Source organism: Mandrillus leucophaeus, unplaced genomic scaffold (genome assembly GCF_000951045.1).
Source record: "Mandrillus leucophaeus isolate KB7577 unplaced genomic scaffold, Mleu.le_1.0 Scaffold4, whole genome shotgun sequence".
Taxonomy (NCBI): domain Eukaryota; kingdom Metazoa; phylum Chordata; class Mammalia; order Primates; family Cercopithecidae; genus Mandrillus; species Mandrillus leucophaeus.
This window is the reverse complement of record NW_012104253.1, coordinates 10,649,914-10,667,383: the sequence shown is the minus strand read 5'-3', so window position 1 is coordinate 10,667,383 and position 17,470 is coordinate 10,649,914. Positions and strand designations below refer to the sequence as shown.

At 40.3% G+C, this 17,470-nt stretch overlaps 1 protein-coding gene across 1 annotated transcript in view; it reads right to left on the bottom strand.

Annotated features, from left to right (window-relative positions):
- Nucleotides 1-17,470, bottom strand: part of DDX24 (DEAD (Asp-Glu-Ala-Asp) box helicase 24) — a 29,561-nt gene that overhangs the window by 10,787 nt on the left and 1,304 nt on the right. Inside the window, exons 2-3 of the mRNA XM_011991723.1 lie at nt 16,605-17,321; nt 545-1,069 (exon numbers count right to left, since the gene is read on the bottom strand). Coding sequence (XP_011847113.1) covers nt 545-1,069; nt 16,605-17,316 — 1,237 coding nt within the window. The 5' untranslated portion in view covers nt 17,317-17,321. The remainder of the gene's footprint in view (nt 1-544; nt 1,070-16,604; nt 17,322-17,470) is intronic.

Sequence of the window (17,470 nt, the reverse complement as noted above, 5' to 3'; positions counted from 1 at the left end):
TAATAATTTGGTAATTAACTGCTTCTATTATAAAATTAAAATTCCCAGAGTGAAGACCTTCCCAGAGTGAATTCCCTGAGAGAATTAAATCCTAACTGCTTATAGCAGGGATCAGCCAACTTTTTCTGAAAGGGTCACTAGTAAACATTACTGGCCTCATAGGCCAGATGGTCTCTGTCACAACTATTAACTCTATTCAACTTCCCCTTTGTAGTACAAAACTAACCACAGACAATATAAAACCAAATGGGTGTGGGTGTATTCCAGTAAAACTTTATTTACAAAACCACAGTTTGCTAATCCCTGCCCTGAGCATCTACTGTATCTAATAAATTTCCTATGCATCTACAATGGCACCAACTATGTATTATCCTTGAGGGAACTGAAAAAATGTCACTCAATCAATGTTCTCTAGGGCTTAATTGTCTGGCTCACAGATGAGAATGGCTTACCCTAGAGGGCAGGAGCCACAGCTCATTCATCTTTACCAATGAGCATTTGGGATTTGCCTAGAAAGGATTTATTAAATGGAACTAAACCTCACCTGTAAACCTGGCCACAGCATCAATGTGCTGTTTGACCTGGACAGCCAGCTCTCGAGTGGGAGTCAGAACCAGTCCAAGCAGAGGACGCTTTGGATATGCCTTACAGGTGGCGCTTTTGTCATCCAACTCTTGTTTTAGATTTCCAGTCTGCTCTTTATCAAGATTTTCCTCCTCATTCTCATTCTGTTTGGGAACAGGCTTCTCCCTGATCAGGGAAGAAGGCCCTTCACCAGCATCATCGTCACCAAAGAGCAATGCCTGGTCTGAGCCAGTGCCTCCAGTCTTGGCTCTGGCCTCGGCTGCAGTATCACTGGGCAGTGCTTCACTCTCAATTATAGTATCATCAGGCAATGCTCCAGACTCAGCTTCAGCCTTGCCTGGTGATCCAGTCTCAGCTCCGGCCTCAGTTCTGGTCTCTCCAGGTGATGCGTCAGTGTTACTTGGAGGAGGGGCAGCATTCCTCTTCTGCCACTGCAATACTGCATGAATCACTGGGATGGCAAAGGCAAGAGTTTTCCCACTTCCTTAAAAGTAAAAAATAAAACAAAATAAAAACAGTGTGAATCAACAGATGAACATACTTTAGTCTGGAATTCATTCTTTTGCACAGAATAAGGTAGCCAAGTGCCACCCTGACTGACCCAAAGCTCCTCCACTCTACACAGATTTCCCCAGATGGAACCAGAAGGCACAAGTAAATTAGAAACTGAGGAAAAAAAGTATGGCAGGCTAGCACTGAGGTCTTAGGTCACCAGTAATGAATTGTCCAAGAAATGAAATGTCCAAGAAATGAAAAAATAAAGAGATAAAGGGCAAGTTTTGGGTGTATGTGTTGTTTTTGTGAGGAGTGGGAAGCAGTAATCTACACAACACTTTCCCAAGACTTTTCTTTGGTGAGAAAGGAGGGAGTAAAAGAAAATTTTCTCAAGTTTTCAGAAAACGTAAATATAAAACTTTTGTCTATGTCTGAACATTTTCAAACTGGTCTTTGAATGTACACAGAGTCCAAATCATCTGGGTGGTTAAAACAAAACATCTCAGACTGAGAATTTAAAGAAGTTCCAAAGTGATAATGCCCTAGGCAGAAGCCAATAAATGCTTTCTCAATGGAGAAACCATTATTATAGATCTCCAAAAATTTTCACAATTTGCAAAGGAAACAAGCAGCTCTCAGTAAAAAATTACCACACACACAAAAATAAGATACTATAAGGAAAAAAGAGAGCAAAAACACATAAAACTCTCGATAAGAAGAACAGCAGGCTTTTTATCAGAAACAACTAAAAGCCAGAAGACAGTGTAGCAATATTTTTTATTTGAATGCCTACAGACAAAAAAAACCAAAAAAACAAAAAAACAAACCTGACAATCTGTAACTCTACACCCAGCAAAACTCTCTCTCAAAACAAAATGTGAAATAAAGACTTTAGGCATATAAAACCTGAAATAATTCACCAGCAGCAAATGTGAGCTATCAGAAATATTAGTCTTTCATGCAATTGAAAAGATAATATAAAATGAAAATCTGGATGTACCCAAAGAAATAATGAGCAACCGAAACAGTAACTACGTAGGTAAATATTTAAAAACTTTTTATGGCCAGGCATGGTGGCTCATGCCTGCAATCCCAACACTTTGGAAGGTCTAGGTGGGAGGATCAAGACCAGCCTGGGCAACATAGTAAGACTCCCATCTTTAAAAAAAAAATTGCCAGACATGGTGGCACACTCCTGTAGTCTTCATAACTTGGGAGGCTGAGGCAGGAGGATTGTTTGAGCACAGGAGGTTGAGGCTGCAGTGAGCCATGATCATGCCACTGCACTCTAGCATGGGTGACAGAGGGAGACACTGTCTCTAAAAACAAACAAAAACCCAAAACCCCTTATTTTTCTTATTTAAACATCTTTAAAAACAATTGTTTAAAGCAAAGATAATAAAAATGTATTCTGGAATCTCTAAAACATATGAAGTATACAACAAAAACCACAAAGGAGGAGAGAAACAAATATATTCTTGTAAGATTCTTATGTTGTACGTGAAGTAGTAAATTACTTGAAGGTAAACTATAATAAAATTAAAGATATATACTATGACCCCAAAACAATCACTAAAAAGACGTAAGAATTATAGTTAATAAGACAACAAAAAAGATAAAACGGTATCTATGCATATACATATATATATATATTATAGTCTCTGTCCCTAGTTCTTGACACAGTGCTTCTAAGAGCCTTGTAACTTTCTGAGTGATAGGAGTATCTTTTGTTGAAATATTTGGTCTTAGTCCTCAGTTGCTGATATAAAACCTTGTGAGACTTTCAGCTGCCTCTCCCCAATAACCTTCAGGGAGGGAAGAAGGGACTGGAGACTGAGCTCAGTCACTAACAACCAATGATTTAATCAATTATCAATCATGCCTATGCAATGGAAACTCCACAAAATCTCTAAACAATGGAGTTCGGAGAGATTCCTGGGTGGTCCCCCCAGGGACGATGGAAACTCCATGCCCTATCTCTCCTGACTTCCAACCCCACCCCATACCCTTCCCTAGTCATCTCATCCATCTGGCTGTTTCTCAGTTACATCTTTTATAATAAATTGTTAAATGCAAGTAAAGTGTTTCCCTGAGTTCTGTCAGGCATAGCAAAGTGTTGAACCTGAGGAAGGTGTTGTGGGAATACCCAATTTGTAGCCAAGCTGATCAGAAGTACCAGTATTTGTGATGAGCATCATTAATGGGCGCAACCTTGTGAGCTGAGCCCTTAACCTGGTAAGGAATGACACTAACCCTAGGTAGATAGTGCCTGAATTGAACAGAATTCACACACACATACACACACACACAATTCAGTGCCAAAGAAGGAAACGAAGAAGAGCTGGGACTAATAGAAAAGTAACAGATTTAAACCCAACCATTGATGTGGCTCCCAGGAGGCAGAACTAGATTGCAGCTCCTGAAAGAGCAGTAAGCGGAGGCTCGCACTGTGAGTTTTAGCTCCAGACTGACTGCAAGAACAAACCAGTAATCCCAAGAAGACCCACAGACCCTCTGAAGGAAGTGGACTGCTCCTGCAGGACCCAGGAGACCCCCAAATACTGTGAGTGCCCCAAATGCGGAGAGGAGGGAGACCCTCCTCTCCCAAACGCACACCCCCACTGGAGAAGCTGAAGGTCCGTTTGCGGGAGAAGTTTCTGACTTTACCTGAACCTGAGTCAAGTTAGAGAGCTGAGCGAAATACAGGGGTAGGGGAAGCAGCAGAAAGGCCCTGGGAGCTCGCTGGGCTCCCAAGCAGCCCATTCCTGCCTGGCACCACAGGGATCCATTTAGCAGGTGGCCAGAGGAGCAGGGGGTAAAACTCCACAGAAAGAAGGCATTCTGTAGCCAAACTCTGTAACAATTTGATGTAACAATCTGAAGAGGACCAGAAGCCTCCTGGCCAGAACTTGGGGGGAGGGCAGGAATCCAGACTTCACAGGCAGGGGAAGAACTAAAGCCCTTTTCTTTCACAGCTGGAAAGTGGATAGCCTTGGGCAAGTTTTCAAGCCCTCCCCCTGGAAACAGACAGGGGCTGTTGGGGAAGATATGGTGGGAGTGAGACCTGCCCTTCAGTTTGTGAGGGAGCTGGGAGCTGGGTGAGGCCTGTGACTGCCGGCTTTCCCCCATTTCCCTGACAACCTGCATGACTCACCAGAGGTAGCCATAATCCTCCTAGGTACACAACTCCAGTGACCTGGGAATCTTACCCCCATCCCCAAAACAGCCACAGCAAGACCCACCCAAGGAAAGTCTGAGCAGGCGTAGACCTGCCCCCACCTGACGGTCCTTCCCTATCCACCTTGGTGGCGGAAGACAAAGGGCATATAATCTTGGGAGTTCTAGGGCCCCACCCACCGCTGGTCCCTCTCCACACTATAGCTGATGCTTTCTGGAAAGTGCTACCTCCTGGCAGGAGGCCAACCAACACAAAAATAGAGCATTAAACTACCAAAGCTAAGGACCCTCACAGAGTACAATGCATCCTCTGCCATCTCCACTGGAGCAAGCGCTGGTATCCATGGCTGAGATCCCCATAGCCGGTTAACATCACAGGACTCTGTGCAGACAACCCCCAGTACTAGCCCAGAGCCGGGTAGGCTTGCTGGGTGGCTTGACCCAGAAGACAGACAACAATCACTGCAGTTTGGCTCACAGGAAGCCACATCCATAGGAAAAGGGGGAGAGTACTACATCAAGGGAACACCCCATGGGACAAAAGAACCTGAATAACAGCCTTCAGCCCTAGACCTTCCCTCTTCTACCAAATGAGAAGGAACCAGAAAACCAACCCTGGTAATATGACAAAACGGGGCTCTTCAACACCACCCCCCACCAAAAAAAAAAATCACACTAGTTCACCAGCAATGGATCCAAACCAAGAAGAAATCCCCGACTTACCTGAAAAAGAATTCAGGATGTTAGTTATTAAGCTAATCAGGGAGGGACCAGAGAAAGGTAAAGCCTCAATGCAAGGAAATCCAAAAAATGATACAAGAAGTGGAGGGAGAAATATTAGAGGAAATACATAAAGGCAGAACAATAAAAAGGAAATTCTGGACATACTTTTAGAAATGCGAAATGCTGTGGAAAGTCTCAGCAATAGAACTGAACAAGTAGAAGAAATTCAGAGCTCAAAGACAAGGTCTTCAAATTAACCCAATCCAAGAAAGACAAAGAAAAAAGAATAAGAAAAAATGAACAAAGGCTCTAAGAAGTCTGGGATTATGTTAAATGACCAAACCTAAGAATAATTGGTATACCTGAGGAAGAAGAGAATGCCAAAAGCTTGGAAAACATATTTGGGAGAATAATTGAGGAAAACTTCTCCAGCCTTGCTAGAGACCTAGATATCCAAATAAAAGAAGCACAAAGAACACCTGGGAAATTCACTGCAAAAAGATCGTCGCCTAGGCACATTGTCATCAGGTTATACAAAGTTAAGATGAAGGAAAGAATTTTAAGAGCTGTGACACAGAAGCACCAGATAACCTATAAAGGAAAACCTATTTGATTAACAGCAGACATCTCAGGAGAAACCCTACAAGCTAGAAGGGACTGGGGCCCTATCTTCAACCTCCTCAAACAAAACAATCTTCAACCAAGAATTTTGTATCCAGCAAAACTAAGCATCATATATGAAGGAAAGATACACAAAATAAACAACCGCTTTCAGATAAACAAATGCTGAGAGAATTTGCCACTTACCAAGCCACCACTATAATAAGAACTGCTAAAAGGAGCTCTAAATCTTGAAACAAACCCTGGAAATGTATCAAATCAGAACAACCTCTTTAAAGTATAAAGTAAAAATCACACAGGACGCAGAAATACAAGTTAAAAAGTAAAAAGAAAAAACAAAACTAAAGTACACAGGCAATAAAGAGCATGATGAACGCAAGGGTACCTCACATTTCAATACTAACATTGAATGGAAATGGCCTATATGCTCCACTTAAAAGATAAAGAACTGCAGAATGGATAAGAACTCATCAACCAACTATCTGCTGCCTTCAGGAGACTCATCTAACACATAAGGACTCACATAAACTTAAAGTAAAAGGGTGGAAAAAGGCATTTCATGCAAATGGACACCAAAAGCAAGCAGGGGTAGCTATTCTTATATTAGACAAAACAAACCGTAAAGCAACAGTGCTTAAAACAGACAAAGAGGGACATTATATAATGGCAAAAGGCCTTGTCCAACAGGAAAATATCACAATCCTAAACATATATGCACCTAACACTGGAGCTCACAAATTTACAAAACAATTACTAACAAACCCAAGAAATGAGACAGACAGCAACACAATAATAGTGGGGGACTTCAATACTCCACTGACAGCACTAGACAAGTCATCAAGACAGAAAGTCAACAAAGAAACAATGGATTTAAACTACACCTTGGAACAAATGGACTTAACAGATATATACAGAACATTTCATCCAACAACCGCAGAATACACTTCTATTCAATAGTGCATGGAATTTTCTCCAAGACAGACCATATTACAGGCCATAAAACGAGCCTCAATAAATTTAAGAAAAGTGAAATGACATCAAGCACTCTCTCAGACCACAGTGGAATAAAACTGGAAATCAACTCTAAAAGGAACCTTCAAAACCATGCAAATACATGAAAATTAAATAACCTGCTCCTGAATGAGCATTGGGTCAAAAACAAAATCAAGATGGAAATTTAAAGATTCTTCAAACTGAATGACAATAACGACACAACATATCAAAACCTCTAGGATACAGCAAAGGTGACACTAAGAGGAAAGTTCATAGCCCTAAACGGCTACATCAGTAAGTCTGAAAGAGCACAAACAGGCAATCTAAGGTCACACTTCAAGGAGCTAGAGAAACAAGAACAAACCAAACCCAAACCCAATAGAAGAAAGGAAATAACCAAGATCAGAGCAGAACTAAATGAAATTGAAACAAACAAACAAACAAAAGATAAATGAAACAAAAAGTTGGTTCTTTGAAAAGATAAATAAAATTGATAGACCATTAGCAAGATTAACTAAGAAAGAAGAGAGAAAATCAAAATAACCTCACTAAAAAACGAAACAGGAGCTATTACAACTGACACTACTGAAATTACAAAAGATCATTCGAGGCTCCTATGAACACCTTCACATAGATAAACTAGAAAACCTAGAAGAGATGGATAAATTCCTGGGAAAAAAACAACCCTCCTAGCTTAAGTCAGGAAGAATCAGATACCCTGAACAGACCAATAATAACCAGCAAGACTGAAATGGTAATTAAAAAACTACCAACAAAAACAAGTCCAGCACCAGAAGGTTTTGCAGTAGAATTCTACCAGACATTCAAAGAAGAACTGTTCCCAATCCTTTTGACACTATTCTACAAGATAGAGAAAGAAGGAACCCTCCCTAATTCATTCTACGAAGCCAGCATCACCCTAATACCAAAACCAGGAAAGGACACAACCAAAAAAGAAAACTACAGACCGATATCCCTGATGAACATAGATCCTAAAATCCTTAACAAAATACTAACTAACCAAATTCAACAACATATCAAAAAGTTAATCCACCATGATCAAGTGGGTTTCATGCCAGGGATGTGGGAATGGTTTAACATATGCAAGTCAATAAATGTGTTATACCATGTAAGCAGAGTTAAAAACCAAAATCACATGATTCCAATGGATGCAGAAAAAGCATCAGACAAAATCCAGGATCCCTTTACAATTAAAACTCTCAGCAAAATCTGCATACAAGGGACACCCTTAATGTAATAAAAGCCTTCTACGACAAACCCACAGCCAACATAATACTGAATGGGAAAAAGTTGAAAGCATTCCCTCTGAGAACTGGAACAAGACAAGGATGCCCACTCTCACCACTCCTCTTCAACACTGTCCTAGAAGTCCTAGCCAGAGCAATCAGACAAGAGAAAAAAATAAAGGGCATCCAAATCAGTAAAGAGGAAGTCAAACTGGCACTGTTTGCTGACGATATGATCGTTTACCTTGAAAATCCTAAGGACTCCTCCAGAAAGCTCCCAGAACTCATAATTCAGCAAAGTTTCCGGATACAAGATTAATGTACACAAATCAGTAGCTCTTCTATACATCAACAGCAACCAAGTGGAGAATCAAATCAAGAACTCGATCCCTTTTAAAATAGTTGCCAAAAAAAAAAAAAAAAAACCAAATGCTTAGGAATGTAACAAAGGAATCAAAAGACCTCCACAAGGAAAACTGCAAAACACTGTTAAAGGAAATCATAGATGACAGAAATGAATGGAAACACATCCCATGCTCATGGATGGGTAAAATCAATATTGTGAAAATGACTCTACTGCCAAAAGCAATCTACAAATTCAATGCAATACCATCAAAATACCACCATCATTCTTCACAGAATTAGAAAAAACAATTCTAAAATTCATATGGAACTAAAAAAGAGCTTGCATAGCCAAAACAAGACTAAGCAAAAAGAACAAATCTGGAAGCATCACACTACCTGACTTCAAACTATACTATAAGGCCATAGTCACCAAAACAGTGATACTGGTATAAAAATAGGCACAAAGACCAAGAGAACAGAATAGAGAACCCAAAAATAAACCCAAATACTTACAGCCAACTGATCTTCGACAAAGCAAACAAAAACATAAAGTGGGGAAAAGATACCCTTTTCAACAAATGGTGCTGGGATAACTAGTTAGCCACCTATAGGAGAATGAAACTGGATCCTCATCTCTCACGTTATACAAAAATCCACTCAAGATGGATTAAGGACTTAAACCTAAGACCTGAAACTATATAAATTCCAGAAAATAACACTGGACAACCCCTTCTGGATATTGGCTTAGGCAAGGATTTCCTGACCAAGAACCCAAATGCAAATGCAATAAAAACAAAGATAAATATCTGGGACCTAATTAAACTAAAGAGCTTTTGTACAGCAAAAGGAACAGTCAGCAAACTAAACAGACAACCCACAGAGTGCAAGAAAATCTTCACAATCTATACATCTGACAAAGGACTAATATCCAGAATCTACAGCAAACTCAAACAAATCAGTAAGAAAAAAACAATCCCATCAAAAAGTGGGCTAAGGACATAAATAAGACAATTCTCAAAAGAAGATACACAAATGGCCAGCAAACACATGAAAAAATGCTCAACATCACTAATGATCAGGGAAATGCAAAGCAAAACCACAATGCGATACCACCTTACTCTTGCAAGAATGGCCATAATCAAAAAATCAAAAAACAGCAGATGTTGGCAGCCAGGCACGGTGGCTCACGCCTGTAATCCCAGCACTTCGGGAGGTTGAGGTGGGCAGATCACCTGAGGTCAGGAGTTCGAGACCAGCCTGGCCAACAAATGAAACCCCACCTCTACTAAAAATACAAAAATTAGTCGGGCATGGTGACAGGCACCTGTAATCCCAGCTACTAAGGAGGCTAAAGCGGGGGAATCGCTTGAACCCAGGAGGTGGAGGTGGCAGTGAGCCAAGATCGTGCCATTGCACTCCAGCCTGGGCAACAGAGTGAGGCTTTGACTTGAATGAATGAATGAATGCCGGGCGCAGTGGCTCATGCCTGTAATCCCAGCACTTTGGGAGGCTGAGACGGGCAGATAACATGAGGTCAGGAGTTTGAGACCAGCCTGACCAACATGGAGAAACCACGTCTCCACTAAAAATACAAAATTAGCCGGGCATGGTGGCGCACGCCTGTAATCTCAGCTACTCGGGAGGCTGAGGCAGAAGAACTGCTTGAACCCAGGAGGCAGAGGTTGCAGTGAGCCGAGATTGCATCACTGCACTCCAGCCTGGGCAACAAGAGCGAAACTCTGACTCAAAAACAAAAACAAAAACAAAAAAACAGATGTTGGCATGGATGTGGTGAACAAGGAACACTTTTACGTCCTGGTGGGAAAGTAAACTAGTATAGCCACTATGGAAAACAGTGTGGAGATTCCTTAAAGAATTAAAAGGAGAGCTACCATTTGATCCAGCAATCCCACTACTGGGTATCTACCCAGAGGAAAAGGAGTCATTATACGAAAAAGATAGTTGCACACATGTTTATAACAGCACAATTCACATTGCAAAATCGTGGAACCAACCCAAATGCCCATCAATCAACGAGTAGATAAAGAAACTGTGGTATATTTAGGACGGAATACTACGCAGCCATAAAAAGGAATGGATTAACAGCATTTGCAGTGACCCGGATGAGATTGGAGACTATTATTCTAAGCGAGGTAACTCAGGAATGGAAAAACCAAACATCCTAGTTATCACTGATATGCGGGACTAAGTTATGAGGACACAAAAGCATAAGAATGATACAACAGACTCCAGGCACTTGGGGGGAAGAATGAAAGGGGGGCGAGGGATGAAAGACTACAAATATGGTGCAGTGTATATTGCTCGGGTGGTAAGTGCACCAAAATCTCACAAATCACCATTAAACTGGCACGGTGGCTCATGTCTGTAATCCTAACACTTTGGGAGGCCGAGGCAGGCAGATCACTTGAGTTCAGGAGTTCAAGACCAGCCTGGCCAACATGGTGAAACCCTGTCTCTACTAAAAATACAAAAATTCGCCTGGCATGGTGGCACATGCCTATAGTTCAGCTACTTGGGAGACTGAGGAAGGAAGACAGCTTGATCCCGGAAGATGGAGGTTGCAGTGATCCGAGATCGCACTGTTGCACTCCAGACAGGGTGACAAAGCAAGACTCCGTCTCAAAAAAAAAACAAACAAAAAAACTTGCTCATGTAACCAAATACCACCTGTACCCCAATAACTTATGGAAAAATAAATTTTAAAAATAAACATCTAAACACAGAAAAGGAAAATTTTAAAAACCAGAAATGTGAAAAAAATAAATCAGGTATGCCATCAGTCAAAAAATAAATACGTAAACCCAGCCATTACAAATAATCATTAAACATAAATAATTTCAATAACTTGATAATTTTTTTTTTTTGAGATCCTGTCACCAAGGATGGAGTACAATGGCACGATCTCGGTTCGCTGCAACCTCCACTCCCTGGGTTCAAGCAATTCTTGTGGCTCAGCCCCCCAAGTATCTGGGACTACAGGCACGTGCCACCATGCCCGGCTATTTTTTTTGTATTTTAAGTAGAGACAGTTTCGCCATGTTGGCCAGGCTGGTCTCGAACTCCTGGCCTCAAGTGATCCATCTGCCTTGGCCTCCCAAAATGCTGGTATTACAGATGTGAGCGACCATGCCTGGCTTCAATAATTCAACTGAAAGACAGAAACTGTCTGATTAAACAGCAAGACGCATTTATATGCTGCCTATAAGAAATTCACATTAAATATAAAGATATAAATAAGGGAAAGTAATACTATGGAAAAACACACACCATGCTAACATTAATCAATAAAGCTGGACTGGCTGCATCAATATCAAAGTACATTTCAGAACAAAAAATATTACCGAAGAGAAAGAGGGCCATTTCATAATGATAAGAAGCCAATTCATTCAGAGGATATAACAACAATCTAATGTTTTAATCCATAAAACATTTATTCACATAAACTGATCGTCAGAATACATGAAGCAAAAACTAGTAGAACTGCAAGTAGAAAATTGTCACTCAAGAAAAAAATAAGAGGCCAGGCGTAGTGGCTCATACCTGTAATCCCAGCACTTTGGGAGGCCGAGGCAGGCGGATCACGAGGTCAGGTAATCCAGACCATCCTGGCTAACACAGTGACACTCCGTCTCTACTAAAAATACAAAAAATCAGCCAGGCATGGTGGCGGGCGCCTGTAGTCCCAGCTACTTGGGAGGCTGGGGCAAGAGAACGGCGTGAAACTGGGAGGCAGAGCCTGCAGTGAGCCATGATCGCGCCACTGCACTCCAGCCTGGGCAACAGGGCAAGACTCCATCTCAAAAAAAAAAAAAGAAAAGAAAAAGAAAAAAAAATAACTAACACAAATATCTCTAATCTATTAAACAAAGTAAATTTGTAGTCAAAAATCTTCCTACAAAGACAAGTGCTGGCCCAGATGAATTCTACCAAACATTTAAGTTGGGGATAAAATGTCAATCCTATACAAATTATTTCAGAAAACTGAACAGAATACTTCAGAAATCATTCTGAAGCTATATTACTGATTCCAACACCAAAAACATTACAAGAAAACTACAAATATCCCATGAACCTAAATTCAAAAATTCTCAACAAAATTTTAGCAAATCAAATCCAACAACATATAAATACATTGGTATATTGTGACCAAGTTCAGTTTATCCCAGGAATGTCAGTCTAATTTTGTATTTGAAAATGTCATTCATCATACTGACAGACTAAAAATGAAAAACCACGTATTTCAATACATGCAGTAAAAAACCATTTGAAAAATATCCAACATCCATCCCTGATAAAACCTTTCAGCAAATGAGAAATCAAAGAGACCTTCCTCAACGTGATAAAAACCATCTACAAAAAACCTACAGCTAAGATCAGACTTAATGGTGAAAGACTAAATCTTTTCCCCAAAAGATCAAAAACAAAGCAATAATGCCCACTTTACCACTACAATTCAAAATTCTGCTAAAGGTGTTAGCCACTGCAATACCACAAGAAAAATAAAAGGCATCCAAGACAGGATAATGATCATCTTTGCAGAAAATACTGTGGAATCCTCAGAAAACTACTTGGTGGTACTAAGTTGCAGGACACAAGATCAATATACAAAAATCCATCATATTTCTACTTATTAGCAACAAACAATTGGAAATAAAAAATTTTAAATTACCATTTACAATAGAATCAAAAATACAAAATGCTTAAGGATAAATCTAACATAAGATGTGAAAAATCTATATACTGAAAATTATAAAACATTGCTGAGAAAGAAATGGAGAGATACCATATTCATAGACTGGAAAATTCAATATTGTTAAGATGTCATCTATCCTCAATTTGCTCTGTAATGAACAGAATCCCAATCCAAATATCAGCTTCCTTTTTTTGTAGAAATTGATTAACGGATTCTAAAATCCATATGGGAGGGCAAATGCCTACAACAGTCAAAATAACTTTCAAAAAAAACAAAGAGGACTTATACTACCTTGAAGACTTATTATAAAGCTAGTATAACCAAGAGAGTAAGAAACTGACATAAAGACTAGACAAGCAGATCAACGGAAAACAACGACTCCAGAGGAAGACCCACACCTATATGGTCACAGACTTTCAACAAAGACGCAAAGTCAACTCAGTGGAGAAAGAATAGTTTTTCAACTAATGGTGCTGGAATAATTAGACAGCCATATGCAGAAGAACCCACAAACTTTGATCCATACTTCTCACTCTAAATAAAAGTTAACTCAATAAGGATTGGAGACCAAAACATAAAACCTAAGTCTATTAACACTTCTAGAACAAAACACAGGAGAAATCTTTGTTATCTTGAGTTAGGCAAAGGATTCTTAGATAAAATACCAAAGGCACCAAAAGCATAAATTAATAAAAGACAAGGCTAATTTGGATTTCATAAAAATAAAACCTTCTGCTCTTTGAAAAACACTGTTAAGAGAATGAAAAGGTGAGCCACAAACTGGGAGAAAAATTTGCAAATCTCACATTTGATAAAGGACATGTATCTAGAATACATAATGAACCCCAAAACTCTACAACAGAACATCCCAATTTTAAAATGGGTAAAATAATTGAATAGACAAATAAGCATATGCTAAAATGCTCAACATTGCTAGTCACTAGGGAAATGCAAATTCAAATGCCAAGGAAATAATACTAAAATTTCAAAAGTCTAAAATAAAATTAAAGACCGAGTATAGGGCCCGGTGTGGCGGCTCACACCTGTAATCTCAGCACTTTAGGAGGCTGAGGTGGGTGGATCACAAGGTCAGGAGTTCACCACCAGCCTGGCCAACATGGTGAAACCTCATCTCTACAAAAACTATGAAAAAAAATTAGCCGGGCATGGTGGCAGGCACAGCTACTCGGGAGGCGGAGGTTGCACTGAGCCGAGATTGCACCACTGTACTCCAGCCTGGGTGACAGAGTGAGACTCCGTCTCCAAAAAAAAAAAAGGGGGGGGGGAGAGAGAAGAGTGAGAGAGAGTGAGTGAGAGTGTGTGTGTGTGTGTGTGAGAGAAAGAAAAAAATGCAAATTAATTTATAGTGACAGAACGCCTAAGAAGGCCTATCAGTGGTTGCCTGAGGAGGAACAAGAACTGAGGGAGGGAGGGATTACAAAAAAAACCAGGGCATCTTTTTGGGGGTAATGGATATACAGTTGACCCTTGAACACAAATTTGAATGTGGGGGTCCACTTATACCACATATTTCTTCCACCTCAGCCACCCCTGAGACAGCAAGACCAACCCCTCCTCTTTCTACTCGGCCTGCTCACAGTAAAGATGAAGATGAACACATTTATGATGATCCACTTCCATTTAATGAATAGCAAATACATTTTCTGTTCCTTACGATTTTAGTAACAGTTTTCCTCTACTTTATGTTACTGTAAAAATAAAGTATATAATACAAAATATATGCTAATAGACTGCTTATGTTATCTGTAAGGCATCCAGCCAAAAATAGGCTATTTTAAGTTTGGGGGGAGTTCAAAATTATACATGGATTTTTGACTGCATGGGGGACCGGTGCCCCTAATCCCCACATTGTTTAAGGTTCTATTCGTTATTGCATGGGCAATGGTCTGTTCACAGCCCCAAATGGATGACTTACCCAAGTCGTTTTGAATTCTGGACTTGTAGATTCACAACCTGACAGGAACTGTGGTATAAATTCAAATGTCAATCTCTGGCCACAATGGCTCACATAAACCTTGTTTCTGCCTTCCAGGGACTTATTTCCAGGACTCTGCTGCACATATCAAAGCAGTGTAGCAGAATGCTTAACAACACACAGAAATAGCCTGGAATCCAGACACTACCATTTCAGTCGTGTAATTTTAGGGAAGCTGTCTATGCTCTGTGAGGTTGAGTTTTCTCATCTGTAACATGGGAATAATGGTACTTACCTCAGGGTGGTTGTGACAACCGACCTCATCAACATAAAGCACTTAACACAGTGCATGACACATCTTAAATGCTCAGTAAATGTTCTAAGTTATAATCTCCATTCCCCTTTCCTGTGGGTTCCTCACTCTTCCACCTATATGACTGTCACAGAACCTCATCAAGAGTTTCCTGACCACTGTTTCAGAAACCCAAAGCACAACGTGTCTATTGAACACTTAAAATGTAGTTACTCTAACCTGACATGTGCTGCAAGTTTAGTAATTTATTACTAAAAATTAATTAAAATTTTAAAATTGTTTAAAAATTTGAGTAATTTATTACTTAAAAATTTAGTAAGAAAATGTAAAATATCTCACTAGTTTTTTTTAACTTTTAAAAAATGTGGCTCCTAGTAAATTTTCAATTACACATGTGTTTTACATTATACAATCACCGTTCTGTAACCGTGGGTTCCGCATCTTGGGGATCGACAATATTCAGGGGGTAAAAAAAAAAACTGTATCTGTACTAAACACCGTACAGACTTTTCTTGTCATTATTCCCTAAACAATACGGTGTAACAATTTACATAAGACCTACATTGTATGAGGTATTGTAAGTAATTTAGAGATGATTTAAAATATACAGGAGGATGTGCATAGCTTATATGCAAGCACTACACCATTTTATATCAGACTTGAGCATCCCTGGATTTTGGTATCCAAGGGAGGTCCTGGAACCAATCCTCCATGGATATCAAGAGATGACTATATGTATTTCTAACGGACACTGCTGGTCTAAACAGACCAATAGTTCCAGGCAGTACTAGTTCCTCCCCCAAGTCAGTAGTCTAGTTATCCAGCAAAGCCAACCTGTCGTTGCTTCCAAAAGTCTTGCAGGAACCTCACACAGCCTAGTCCTAACAGTCACGTCATAGCTGAATCTGTTTATAAAATCCACCCAATGACTATCCACCACACTCAAATCCTTCCAATGACAAGAAATTCACCAACTCCCAAAGCAGCAACCCTTTTCACCTTTGCACAACTCCTGAGAATTAGACAGTTCTTCCTTATACTCATGAAGATCTACCTCTCCAGAAGGCTGATCTTAGCCTTACCTTACCCCTATGAGTCATTCAGAAAAGGCTCAAGAACAGGAGAAACTACCATTTGCAGACCACTTCCAATGTACAGTGTAAGCTTTAGCTTACTGTAGCATTTAACCCTCACAGCAATGCAAGAGGTAGAAACTGTTATCTCCATTTGGTTGATAATGGGGTCTATAGAGCTGACAGAGATAAAAGTGATGGCTAGGGTACCATTCAGGAAGAGCGTATTTCAAACCAGAGGGGGCTGACTTCTAAACACCTTTATTCAGCGTTGCTTTTGTGGTTATGTTCTCAACATTCTTCTCTCTCCCAATTATCTGGCTTATTAGTAGCTATGGGCTCAATCCAGAAGCAATCCTGCCTTGGCCGGAGTTGCCCTTACCTGTCTCAGCAGCCCCAAGGATGTCCAGTCTGTCACGGATGGCAGGTGCCAAGGTCAGGGCTTGGATCGGTGTGGGTGCAGAGAAGCCTAGAAAGCTGAGTGCTCGGAGAACCGGCCTGGGAACAAACAGGTCCTTCCAAGCTGACACATCTGCCTTCTGATCATGAACTTCAGGAATCCATGTCTTCACTTTTTTGGGCACCTTAACAGCAGTGCTCTGAGAAGGCTCCAAACCTTTTTTCCCTTTATTTTTCTTCTTTTTTGGAGCAGTTTGGACCAGGTTTTCCGATGTCTTCTCTGCAGCCTCCGGATCATCACAAACCATGCCATCTCCCTGGGCCTCCAGCTGAGAATCTTTGACTTCAACCTCTTTCTGGGTAGTAGTTCCTTCAGTTGCTACATTTTTACTTTTCTTCAACTTGATCTTTTTCTTTGGTGAGCTAGACTCTCCCTCCTCTTCTTCTTCTGAAACAGTTTGTGCCTTTCTCTTGGGTGCCTCCTTTGAGAAGAGACTGGAGGGATTCTTGGCAGGAGAGACCAACTGGTAATCTGTCAATTCCTCAAAGCATACCAAATCATCCATCTGTCCATCTGCAAACATATTTGGGTCAATCTTCACTTCCTTCCATTTTCCCACAACTTTGATTCCCTTTGTCTGAAATTTGCCATAGTTTGATGCCTTTGGCCTTGATTTTGTGTCCTTCAACTTCATGGTTGCTGAAAAGGAGATAACATGTTCTATTAGGTTGGTGTCTGAGAAGCAGAGGGTTCTGATGCAACAAATATTCTCTAAGCAACTAGGCCCTACAAAGAACTGAGGATACAAAGACGGCTATCACACAGTTGCTCCCACCTAGAGAAGAACA